The 12,860-nt window shown below is 37.0% G+C and overlaps 2 protein-coding genes across 5 annotated transcripts in view; one reads left to right on the top strand and one right to left on the bottom strand.

Moving 5' to 3' along the window:
- The window catches only part of LOC125252080 (zinc finger and BTB domain-containing protein 7C), a 37,391-nt gene extending 34,265 nt beyond the window's left edge, over window positions 1–3,126 (top strand). For both annotated transcript variants that reach the window (XM_048165103.1, XM_048165105.1), the window contains exon 3: window positions 264–3,126. In XM_048165103.1, coding sequence (XP_048021060.1) covers window positions 264–846 — 583 coding nt within the window. In that variant the 3' untranslated portion in view covers window positions 847–3,126. The remainder of the gene's footprint in view (window positions 1–263) is intronic.
- Window positions 3,127–6,996: 3,870 nt separating this feature from the next.
- hnrnpabb (heterogeneous nuclear ribonucleoprotein A/Bb) lies at window positions 6,997–10,956 on the bottom strand. Of its 3 annotated transcripts, none has more exons than XM_048165106.1 (9): window positions 10,803–10,956; window positions 10,225–10,398; window positions 8,625–8,793; window positions 8,387–8,545; window positions 8,149–8,304; window positions 7,881–7,974; window positions 7,627–7,797; window positions 7,434–7,519; window positions 6,997–7,325 (listed from the first exon to the last, which is right to left on the bottom strand). In XM_048165106.1, the coding sequence occupies exons 2-8, from the start codon at window positions 10,377–10,379 to the stop codon at window positions 7,449–7,451; spliced, it is 975 nt and encodes a 324-aa protein (XP_048021063.1). In that variant the 5' UTR covers window positions 10,380–10,398; window positions 10,803–10,956; the 3' UTR covers window positions 6,997–7,325; window positions 7,434–7,448. The 3 variants fall into 3 exon arrangements, with proteins under 3 accessions (XP_048021063.1, XP_048021065.1, XP_048021064.1); XM_048165108.1 differs by having other exon boundaries at window positions 7,654–7,797; XM_048165107.1 differs by having other exon boundaries at window positions 8,173–8,304.
- Between the last annotated feature and the right edge of the window lie 1,904 nt (window positions 10,957–12,860).

Raw genomic sequence — 12,860 nt, 5'->3', positions numbered from 1 at the left:
TTTTGTATTCTAATAACTTACTATTATATAATAAATCATTTTGTTTGTAAATGTGTCATTGTATCTCTTTTTTAAGGAAAAACACATTATTAGATACATTAGATACATTGCACCCCTAGTTTTTTTAATGCGCTCCTAAATTTTTTACATTTTGCATGTGCTCCTGGGAAAAAAAGTAAGCAACAAGACCTGGTGTGTCTTGCAAGGATTCTTTCAAGTATGCAAAATAACTCAAATTTAATCGCTGTCTTACTCTTTTTCAGGCAAGACAAACTGAAGATTCACATGCGCAAGCACACCGGCGAGAGGCCCTACATCTGCCTGCACTGCAACTCCAAGTTCGTTCACAACTACGACCTGAAGAACCACCTGCGCATCCACACGGGCGTGAGGCCATACCAGTGTGAGCACTGCTACAAGAGCTTCACGCGCTCCGACCACCTGCACCGACACATCAAGCGGCAGAGCTGCCGCGTCTCGCGCCCGCGACGGGGCCGAAAGCCCTCCGCCTGGCGGTCCACCAACTTCCTCTTCCCGCAGGATCCCAACGGCATGCAAGCGGACAGGACCATGCGGATTCCCACCACCGGCAGCGACGCCCCCTTACTGGCTCAGCTGGCTGAGAAACAGCAGCCACCGGGAGGGAAAACGACGGAGGACGTGGACGACAGCCGGGAGACGGACAGGAAGCTCATTTCAGAGGATGTGAATAGGAAGCGGGGAGTGTTCGCTTTTGCCGTGGCGACGGAGGACGTTCTGCCCCACCCGCCCTTTTATTCAGCGGCCTCTGACCCCTGGGCCATGAGACTGGAACGAGCCCCGCCCATTCCGGAGGCCGCAAAGTGACTTTTCCGTTAATTCCTGAGCTCTGATTGGCTCACCTTGAAACAGCTGCTCGCTTCGGACGCCACAAGGAGAAGTCTCGGGTTCAGACTCTGTAATATTAAAAATAAAAGAATTACTTTTTTTTTTTTTTTTGTTCGTTTCGTAAGTCAGCTTCCAAATGGGATGACAGGGATTTTAAATACTTTTTAAATGACTAGATTTGGATGTGCATTTGTTAATGCTGTTTTTGATGCTTCAGCGTTTGCTAACAATGTTGATATGCTCATAGACTGTTCAGTGCAATGGAGTATGTGAAAATCGAATGCAAAAAATTTGACAATCAGGTATGCAGAAAGAAAAATAAGTCCTGCTGATATAAGCTAGAAGCTTTGATGTTTGCATTGCATTGTCTGATAATGGTTTTCAGTAAAGCTAAATCCTGAACACAGGAAAAATTTAGGGATGCAACGATATGAAAATTTCGGCCGATACCGATAATTCTTTATATTTGAAAGCCGATAACCGATATATTGGCCGATAAATCTAAATCAAACTTTTTTATATAATTTTTTGAGAGCCTGATTACAAAATCAAAAGTTTCACCATTAAAAGTCATGTCCCAAACACACAATTATGATGTTCTCATTTTAATATTATGTAGTTTATACGACAGACTTGTGCTGCACATGTTGAACTTGACTGTATTTGACTTTTTGAAGTGATTTCAATCATATTTCAAGCAATTCAAAAGTGGGCATCTGAAGGGAATAATCCATTATTTATTGGCTTTAATATATCGGTCAAATTTTCTTATCGGGCCGATAATGATAACATTAAAAATGAACATATATCGGTCGATACCGATATGGTGGCCGATATATCGTGCATCCCAAAATTACAAACCTACACATTGTACATCCACTATGCAAAATACAAAAGCTTTTAGAATTACCACAGAAAACACAAAGACAAATTAATCAGAAAAAAGTCTCAGGAATTGGAAAGAATTTTTAACACGCACAAAAAAAAAAAAAAAAATTTACATTTTCATGTTACACATAATAAGATGTCAAACCAATCTGCAGTAACTTCTCATAATTACTTTCAGGATTGAAATTATTTATATTGTGCATCTCAGATTGACCCTTGATTGAATCAAACGCTCTTAAAATAATAATTTGTATAGATGGCTTTCAGGTTCTACAGTACAATTGTTCATTATCGCAAGTATTTCTATACTGAACATTGTAAAACATCCAAAGATGTGTTGTTAGAGAACAAACTTGAAATCCATTGTTTTCACCTCTCTTTTTTTCACATATGAAGTGTCTTGATGTGTACAGGAAACTAAAACGGGGGGAAAAAACGTCCACAACTTTCACATCTGAATGGCTAGAGAAATTCAGCATTGTTTAAACTGAAACAAAAAAAAAATATTTTCATGCTATTTATGCATATTTAAATAAGCCTTGGCTATATTTTACTAAGAGGTTTTATAAGACACTAACACATCTGGTTTATCTGAGAGGGGGCGTGTTTTTCCAAGAGATAATGCGTGGCAATGCGTATCTGACATCAAACCCTCAAAACAATACTGAAATAAAAAGCATTTAACAGATAAAAAAAGCACACATTTTCCCCTTCAAGACTTTCTTCTAAAACACCCACAAAACAAAATACCAGTCTAACAGTACTCCAAAAAGTACTCCAAATGAGAATTGACATGAAAATTTGATATCTCTGCACTTGACGAGGCATTTAAAATGTTTTTATCTTGGTGTGCAAAATGCAAAGATGTTTCAATGGCCATGTACAGTGAAGGTGCTTAAAGATTTGTATATATATATGAAGCCCTTCTGTGGCTACTGGTGGGAACTTACTTGCACTATTTGTTTGATGATGTTTTGATATTGGTTACAATATATTGCTATTTCTTAAAGATTTAAAAGCATACAAAAAAAATATCACAGAACATGTCTGAGATATGCACTTTACTCCTCTTTAAGGCCGTAATAAGGAGCCCTGAAAGGGACATGGTGAAGGAAAAAAAAATGAAATGTGAGGAAAACACATATTTCAATGCTTTTGCGTCCCCTCGAGAAACTTTCATTGCAATATGCGTTTGCAATATGCGTTTTCCCAACACCGCAGTGTCTCTTTAGGGGCTCCGTACCGCGGCAATTTCAGTAAAAGTCATTTTTATAAATGTGTGTGGTATTTGTATATTAGATTAATCCCTGGTAAACAGAATCAAATTAATTCAAGAACTGGAATACAAATAAAAAAAGCTTTTTTCAAGAACATTGTGTCTTTTATTGCTCATTTCTTTCTTGGAAATCTGACAAAGGCCAACGCTGAACTACAGAACTGGGTCATTTAGAAAGGCTTTTATCCACAGCGATGAGGTCAAGTGCATTAACCGTCTCTTTAGACTATTTTAACGTTAAGTGCCATACTCGAGGGTGCACCGAAGATTTGTTCTCCCTCCTAAACGTCCAGCTTTCTGGATGATGCACCAGCTCTTTAACGGCTAACTTACCTCAACCTAAAATTACTCTGAAATCATAGCATGTGGTAGTTTGTTATGACACAAGGCGGCGAGGATCCAACAGACAGCCCTCTCTGGCACAATTACCCATCTCTGTGAGTAATCTAAACCCACACGCTCTAACTGCGCTTTAGTATGAGCCAGTTTCCCAAACACATACTAATGCTGTCTTGCATTATGAAGGAATTTAAAGTAGGATCGCTATTTTCCATTTTAATCCATAGCTTTAATCTCTCTGGTTGATGCTCTCCATTACTTTAATGACTGAAATTATGGTAACACTTCAGTATAGGGAATACATATTCAGTATATTCATTATTAACTACAAATTTTGCCTCAATTAACTCCTAATTTAATGCTTATCAATAGTAAGTTTTTGTAGCATTTAAATTTAGGTATTGGGTAGGATTAAGGGATGTAGAATAGGGTCATGCAGAATAAGGCATTAATGTGTGCTTTATAAGTACTACTAAACAACCAATATACTAGTAATATGCATGCTAAGAAGCAACTAGTTAAAAGTAAGAATTGAAACCTAAAATAAAGTGTTACCTAAATTACTTATATGGCATGTTTGCTGCTATTTTTGGATTAAACTGACCTTTAATTTAAAAAAAAAAAAAAAAAAAGTGAATTTAATTTGCAAATTATGTTTAAATGTCTTTTTAGGATTACTATTGTACATTAGATTTAATCTTTAGGCCACTTTAGTCTTAATTTGTGACAGTGGCTCAATGTTTAAATTGAAAATGGATGATTCACAATTACACCAAATGCAGTCTAAAAATCATAACCAATTCATTTTAGAGGTCAGCCATGTTCATTTAAATAAAAATATTAAAGCATTTTATATACACCCCTATATAGGTGTCCACCTCTTTTACTGCTATCTGGCGCCCTCTAATGGAAATGAAGATAAAATGCACATAACAAAAAAAGGAGTTCATCTTTAAACACATTTTAAAACACAAGTTCATCTTCAAACACACACATATATATATATATATATATATATATATATATATATATATATATATATATATATATATATATATATATATATATATATATAAAAGAATTTGTGTGTAATATGTATGCATAATTAAAATTGTTTACATATGACATAATTTCTCACTTCACAAATACAAAACGGTTTTTACTTGTAAAAGGCGCTGTTCAGCTTGTTTCAGGTTAATCAATCCGATATAGTTAAATGACCCCTGAATCGTTGTGTTCTTTGATTTTGAACCGTATTTTTCCATCATCGGTGCAGCATTTTTAAGTCATCTGCTAATTTGGTTCATTAACCTCACCTGTCGTTGACGAAATTGCACATCCAGAACTGCCACAGGCCTCCATCCACAACGATTCTGTTGATTTTGTAATACAAATGATTAATTTCTTTCCTATCAGCCTGCCCTCGTTTACCACGTGTTTGCTTTTTCCACAAGTCAAGCGAATCGAATTCCAAATCGAATCGTTATTCTGAACCGGTTCTCCCGGGCGAAATGATACGTATTTGTAACTCGTTTGCAAAACAAGAACTTTGTTTGAGAGTAAAAACTGTGTTGTTGTACAACGCAATATTTGACTTAACTGAAACATGGTCATAAACAATTAGTATTTAAATATTTTGTAACAAAATATGTGAATAAAAAACGTTTCTAAAAGGCCAAAGACTTCTGGGAAACGATCTCAAATAAACCGATTCGGGCTGTGAATCGAATACTTTATTACTGTATACTGCAGTGTACACTGTATAAAAATAGTAAGGGAAACAATAGGCATTATTTGACTTTAAACATTTCAAACTGCAGTATGGCGGTCTGAGGGGTTCAGCTTAAAGGGTTAGTTCACCCGAAAATGAAATTTCTGTTATTAATTACTCACCCTCATGTCGTTCCAAACTCGTAAGACTTTCGTTCATCTTCAAATTAAGTCATTTTTAATGAAAAAATATGAGAGCTTAGCTACGCAACTTACATTTTGATGCTTCAAAAAGTTCATCAAGAGATCATAAAATAAATCCAGAGTGCTTTAGTCCAAATTTTCTAAAGAGACTCAATTAATGACAGACATTTCATTTAAACCAGCAAAGGCCATCTGAAACTAGACCCAGCTAAGAAGGAACGTTCTCAGAACGTTTTGACAAGGTTTTCTCGAAGTTATACATTCTTCCAGTAACGTTATTAATATGGTCATTCGTAGTTTTCTGGTTTTAATAACGTTCTCAAAAAAAATAGCTAAAAATGGTTCACTTAGTCATAGCGTATTTATACATTGCCGATGGAACTTTTTTTTTTTAATGTTTTAGTTGGACAGCCATCTAACGTTTTTTTTTTTTTTTTTTAAATGTTACTTCTTTCAGAACATTCGGAGAACATTTAAAAGTAGCGTTCCCATATATGTTTGCAAAATGATCGAATGGAATGTTCCATTAACATTCTGATAGCAAATTTTTTTTTTTTTTTTTTAATGTTTGGAATGTTCCAAAATAACATTTTCATAACTTTGAGAGAACATTCGCAACATAAACCAGTACAGTCTGGTTTAAGATGTTTTTTTCCCCCCCAAAGTCATTTAAGTAAACAGGTAATTTATGCAACAAGTTTCTTGGGAATTGAACCAATTGAAACTAAATCCCATATTTACACATTTTGTGTTTGATTTTTACCAAATGCCAAATACCAAATAAAGAGCACCAAGTTCTAATTGCAGTCTAATTGAAGATGCAAAAAGATTACTTGTGTCTTGTCAAGTGTGAATTGTACTGTGGGCTACAACACAGAGTGTGTGGTGTTACATATCGCACATTTGGCAAATGTAGTAACTATTCAAGTATTCTGCATATAGGAAAGCTGCATATTGTGCACTGTATACATAACAGCAATAATACATCTTGTATGGAAATACATAATTCTAAACAACCTGACTCTGAGAACCAAATCATGGATAGAAAATCAAAACAGGTTTCCTACCTCAGTTCTAACTTGGTTAGTGATGCAAAACTAGACCGTTACGCTGCAAACTGCTATTAGTTACACTATTTTATATATCAAACATTGATTTGGCATGCTTTTCTCAGCAATATCTACTGTAGCTAGTGAATCAGAAGTATTGCATAGTCACAAGAAAGGAGTTTGAAAAATAAGCTAGATGTTTAGCAATTAGTAGCCATGCATGCAAAAGTCATTTAAGAACTCAATTGATGGCCAATACCAAGTTATAAGGGTTCTGAAACCAAAAAGGTGTTAAATTGTCACAGCAAAAGTCATTAAAACATTAACATTAATGTTATCCAGTAAACAAGAACACTTCCAAAAACTTACAAGTCATTTATTTCTACCAAAAAACACTATAGGAATGAGATTTCAGTAAGCAATGCTGGTTGCTAGCAAATATCCTAATTGACAAACTTAAGCAATATAAACTGAAAAGGCAAGTCAAAAACAGTTTAAAAATCAAAGCAAAAAAAAAAAAAAAAAAAAGTGGAAATTTCCAGTCACTATTGAATATTACCCAAAAACGCTGACAATCACTAGACTCTGGTTTTTAAAAGACTCTCTCCTATGCAATGCAACAACAGGATAAGCATAGTAAGCATCTGGAAACATTGAGAAAAATTTACTCAAAATCGTTTTATTTCAAAAGCTCTGGCAGCTCCCGAACCTCATGTGGCAAATCCAGTAGACATGTAAAATACAACCATACAATACATTATTCAAAAAAGGTACCAAAAAGTACAGTAAAAATAACACTTCCATCTCTGGAAATGTGGACAAAAGGAAAATAAAATTAAAATAAAAATGTGGAAGTGTGACATTGCTTCCCCTATTCATCGGTTCTGTACAAATGGGTCATGATCTTGTCCGGTAAAAGGAAAGAGTCTGCATGTGTGTGAACTGTTGTCGGCGTCCCTGTCAGACTCCTGGTTTTTGGGAATACATCAGTCCTGCAGAGGAACATACAGGTTGGAAATCATCAAGACAGGCAAATGCAAAGCAGCTTAAATCGAATCAAGGCACACATTTGACATCCATTTGATAGACGCAAACTCTACCTGTTCTGTATGGGATCAGTATGGCTTGTAGCTACTCTGGTGGCCTCCGCGTCTCGGTGTCTTTCCGTAGCTCGCGCTTCCCTGGTCTGAAGAGAAGAAAAAAAAAAAAAAAAAAAAAAAACGACAAGTGTGACTGTGTGAACATGGAAGGGACACCAGAACAATCACAAGTGTCTGGAAGATACAAACATACTGTAATCATAACCACCACCATATCCACCATAGTATGGAGAGGAATAGTCGTAGCTGCCATAGCCACCGTAGCCGCCATAGCCCTGCTGGCCACCGTAACCGCCATAGCCTTGGTTCCCATATCCCTGGTTCCAGTAGCTGTTATATCCCTGGTTCCAGTTCTGGTTTTGGCCTGAGGAAACAGATGTTGCAAGGTCAGACTGGTTTTTATAAAGCTAATGTGGCTGAAACCGATATATAAAGCACGCCTCTTACCCCCGCGACCCCTGCCGCGACCTCCGAAGCCTCCGCGGGCGCCGTACTGCTGCTGCTGGTAGATTTCCTTGGGCTGGGCGATTTTGATCTCGCACTGAAATCAGAGATCAGAGCAAAGCCGGATTGTGATGGGCCGAATAAGACATTTATGCACCAATAAAAAGCTTGATTAAGCAACTGTGCACACCCACAAATCAATTTAATTTACCCACCATAACTATGCATCTATTGCAAAAATATGAGAGTGTAAAAATAGAAATATACATACAAGGTCTTCCTCTCCATTCGTTACCTTGCTTCCACTAACGTTATGGTATTTCTTCTCAACTATCTTTTTGACAGCAGATTCTTCCTTGAATGTGATGAAAACGAAGCCCCTCCTTTTGTTTGTCTTTGGATCCGTTGGGAGTTCGATATTTTCCATCTGCAAGCATGATAGATAAAGCATTAAAGCTAGTAGACAAAAAAAGCGTTTAGTTTTTTTTAAAGCCCAAATCAAAACTCACCTCTCCGAAGGCCCCAAAGTATTCACGGATCTTCTCCTCTGCGGTTTCAGGATTAAGGCCACCAACAAATATCTTCTTGACCGGCTCCTTCTTCATGGCCATGGCTTTCTTGGGATCGATCTGTCGGCCATCTAGTCTGTGTTCCTTTTGCTGTAGGACCTTTTAAAAGCAAGGAGATGTTGCAAACATCTGCTACCTAGTGATTATTTGGACTGGAGAGACGCAAAAGCATCCATACCTTCTCCACACTTTCAGCATCTTTAAACAAGATGAATCCAAACCCCCGTGACCGGCCGGTGTTTGAATCCATCTTTATGGTGCAGTCAGTCACCTCACCGAATTTTGAGAAGTAATCCTTTAGATCTTTCTTACTGGTGTCCCAGCTGAGTCCTCCAACAAACATTTTACTGCAGAAAGAAAACAAGTTGTCAGTATTAAAGCACAAGGCAGAAGGCAGACTCATGGAAGTTAATTTTATAGTGATTGACCGATATTGATTTTTTAGAACCAACACCGATAATTTGTGCGTGTATGTGCCCGATAACCGATATGCAGAACTGATACTGTTATACTTCTGTTTTTGACATGATTACAACACCACTGAACTGAACAAACCATTTTATTTATAACAATCACTCCCTCCTTGCATAGAAAAAACAAATCTCATTTAAACGCCAATAAATAGATAGGTCTGAAAGTGCATAAAATAAAGGGCACCGTTACTAAACAGTTTGTTAAATTAGTCCGTGTTAATTTTAATCTTCATATTACAAAATTTATAAAAAGCATCAGTAGCAAAACTAAATGTTAATAAGCTAAATGTCTAATGTTTTCAAATGGAGAATATAAATTAAAGACGGGAGTCATATCAACTTTGCAGAAATGTAATACTTCATTTTAAACTACAGTTTTAATAGATTTATAAGCTGTTTAATAGGCTAAAGAGTGAAGATTAATTCACTGGATAATGTTAAATAACGGAATAATATTCTCTGGAATATTGGAACATAAAAACATTATTGCATTTCTCAACTGGTATGTTATATCAGAATTCTCATTTATCATAAGCCCGATTTACAAAACCGATATTCGATTTTGGTAAAATGGTTAAATATTGGTAAATCGATCTTAAATAACCACATTCAGTGGCATTCCAGGTGGAAAAACTACATTACCCATGATTCTGCAGAAGAACATCCAGCAATAAGAGTGTGATGTAATGGACTTTCTCAATACACTCAAACTACTTGTAAATTTGTTCATTTTGCAACAATATTACTTCTACTCACACACACAAAAACATCTTTAAATTCATTAAAATTTCTCAATATTTTAAATTCAATCATGTCATTCGCAATGCCTCAAAATGTTATTTCCGTCATTAAAGTCTTGCATACGATTTTGCAAAGGTTTGTATTGTGATTAATCTTGTAACTGGCTGCTTCGGTTCAGAAATCCCAGTGGGAAAAGAAAAGCTTCCGGAATTCTTCAGTCTGATTGGACTAGCCAGTGTTCACACAAATTATTAGGGACAGTCTCCAGGCAACCATAAACACTTCGGCCATTACACTATGCGGGTTTCATAAAGGAATAAGCCACTTAAGACGGCGTGCTCTTGATTTTACCGCGGTAAGTGAAACTGAGGCACTCGCTTCACGTATAGCAGCTGCCACCCGCCAGCGTGAGATTCAACTCCAAACAACCCTCACCTCCAACAATGAGCACAAAACCACCCCACCCCCCTCCATTCACAAAGACACATGGCGCCAAGATAGAAGACTTGAAACAAAAGGTCTAAATTAAGCACGAAAACGTAATTAAGCTCTCAATATCCTTACCCGGCATCTTCCTCGCCCTTGCTGGCGTCGATCTGTCCTCCATCGCCTCCATTCTCGTCGTCCGCCGCGGCCTCCTCCGCGAGCTCCGCTCCGTTCAGATTCTCCTCGTTCCCGTTCTCGGAGGTTTCCATGAACTGATGCTCTGCGTCGGCCATTTTAGTCGTTTCTGATCACCTTTGGGTTAGAAATGATTAAAGTTTAGCTCACAACGTGAAATAAGAGCTAAGAATTATAGAGTAGTAGCATGGTTACGCCATTAGATTCAACGCAAAATGCTCGATTTCGGTCTTTAGCTTGATAAACAGACAAGTAAACAAATAAAATCAGGCGCGAAAACGTGTTACAACCGCATAAAACCGCATATGTCCTTTGAAAACAAACAAACAAAAGATTCATTCATGCCGATCACGGAAAGCTAAAGCAGCATGCAAAGCTAAACTAGCAACACGATCGCGATAGATTCGTTTTTAAGCACGCTGAACGAATAAAACATGCTAAAATACGCTCTTATGCGTATTCTCATCAAACACGGTTTAGCGCAACACGGAAAACACGCGAAATTAAAGTAACCGGCTTACTGTAAAATATTGGCGCTGAAAAAGCCGCTTTCCAAGATGGACTCTCGCGTACTGTACCAACTCGTGGCCACTTTTATAGCACCGGATGAGCTCGTTTGAATAAAGCAAGCTGTGACTGGACGACTGGGAGTGACTAGGTTATGATGGCGTTCTTTGATTGGCCAGGGACGGTTGAAGCACCGCCCCGTTATGGTTTCCTCCTGCGCACTTCTTTTCTGCTGTTCAAAAACGCGCTAGCACGAGATGTTCCAGAGCGCGTGCACCATAAACGGTTAGCGTGTTGTGCAATCATGGATATAAGCGTGTGAAAACTGTATAATATATAGTGTTTTGTGGTTTTTACACTTGTTAGGCTTCCCGAATTAAATGATTTCTCCCCCGTCGTCGATGAAGGACTGCACTCACAAAGAGGATTTTTTTTATGACTTTGAATCAATTTTCATCAATCGTTCAGTCCTGGAAAATCTCAATTTAAAATTCCCTGATATTCCCACGTTTAAAAGGATTTAAAAAATATATATTTTTTGTACTTCTGCTTTATGGTCACCATTACTATCACTGATTTTTTTTGTATAATCTTTCTACTTATGTGCATTTTCCAATGACAATAAAGCTAGTTTTGCACCATTTTGAATGGCTTGCAGAGACAAAAGCCACTCATTACTTAACTATGGACATTTCAAATGGCCTTAAGGGCACATTAACATACAGATACATCCTTTGCATAATATAAATGCATTTCTTTTGTCACAGTTTGACTGAGGAGTACTACATGTAGCATTAAGTATTTATATGCGTACTTTAAATTGATTAGACTTTAAACCTATTGCTTAAAAGCTGTTTTTCAGCTTTCCAAGTGAAAATAGAGGGTGAAAGAGAGCCTCCTGGACCTCAAATAGTAATATTAAAGGTTTAAGTGTGGCATGGTGTGATACTATGATGTTAAACAAAAACAAATCATATATCTAACCCCCAAAAACAGGAACATTTTATGCAAGAGACAGCAAGTATTTGTCAAAGCTTTGCTCATTCATGCATAAACAGATACTTATTAGTTGCTAAAGGATTCAGAGAATCCAGCCTTTTCTTTCCATCTCATGAACCTCTGCTCTACTTTTCCCCCGGTTTCTCATTTATGACATTAAAATGAAAATAATGTCATAATTACTCACCCTCATGTCGTTCCACACCCGTAAGACCTTCGTTAATCTTCGGAACACAAATTAAGATATTTTTGTTGAAATCCAATGGCTCAGTGAGGCAATGACATTTCCTCTCTCAAGATCCATAAAGGTACTAAAAACATATTTAAATCAGTTCATGTGACTACAGTGGTTCAATATTAATATTATAAAGCCATGAGAATATTTTTGGTGCGCCAAAAAAACAAAATAACGACTTATTTAGTGATGGTCGATTTCAAAACACTGCTTCATGAAGCTTCGGAGCATAAATGAATCAGTGTATCGAATCAGCTGTTCGGAGCACCAAAGTCACGCGATTTCAGCAGTTTGGCGGTTTGACACGCGACTCGATTCGACACACTGATTCATCTGTGCTCCGAAGCTTCATGAAGCAGTGTTTTGAAATCGGCCATCACTATACAAGTCGTTTTGTTTTTTTGATGCACCAAAAATATTCTTGTTGCTTTATAATATTAATATTGAACCACTGTACTCACATGAACTGATTTAAATATGTTTTTAGTACATTAATGGATCTTGAGAGAGGAAATGTCATTGCCTCACTGTGGCATCGGATTTCAACAAAAACATCTTAATTTGTGTCCTGAAGATTAACGAAGGTCTTACGGGTGTAGAACGGCATGAGGGTGAGTAATTAAATTATTTTCATTTTTGGGTGAACTAACCCTTTAAGCTAGTCCCAAACTAAAATGCATGTTTGAGCTGTTTAAACTGAAAGCAACTTGTACTGACAGATCTTAAAATATATCAGTGCCATTGTTTAGGTCTCAAGATGCACACTAGTAATGTTTTTTTTCTAGTGAACATTTATAAAACCTACTTAAATATCCTAATTGAACTAAGGCCTAATCCT

Source organism: Megalobrama amblycephala, linkage group LG18, assembly GCF_018812025.1.
Source record: "Megalobrama amblycephala isolate DHTTF-2021 linkage group LG18, ASM1881202v1, whole genome shotgun sequence".
NCBI classification, from domain to species: Eukaryota; Metazoa; Chordata; class Actinopteri; order Cypriniformes; family Xenocyprididae; genus Megalobrama; species Megalobrama amblycephala.
The sequence above is the reverse complement of the archived record's forward strand: the minus strand, read 5'-3'. Positions and strand labels throughout refer to the sequence as shown.

What these genes read in the sequence shown, in the direction of transcription:
- hnrnpabb (XM_048165106.1), bottom strand. Translation starts at nt 10,379, where the DNA reads ATGGCCGACGCAGAGCATCAGTTCATGGAAACCTCCGAGAACGGGAAC. An exon ending in ACTTTGGGGCCTTCGGAGAG is followed by an intron (nt 8,305 to 8,386) that starts GTGAGTTTTGAT and finishes TCATGCTTGCAG; the next exon opens with ATGGAAAATATCGAACTCCC. An exon ending in CGAATGGAGAGGAAGACCTT is followed by an intron (nt 7,975 to 8,148) that starts GTATGTATATTT and finishes CTCTGATTTCAG; the next exon opens with TGCGAGATCAAAATCGCCCA.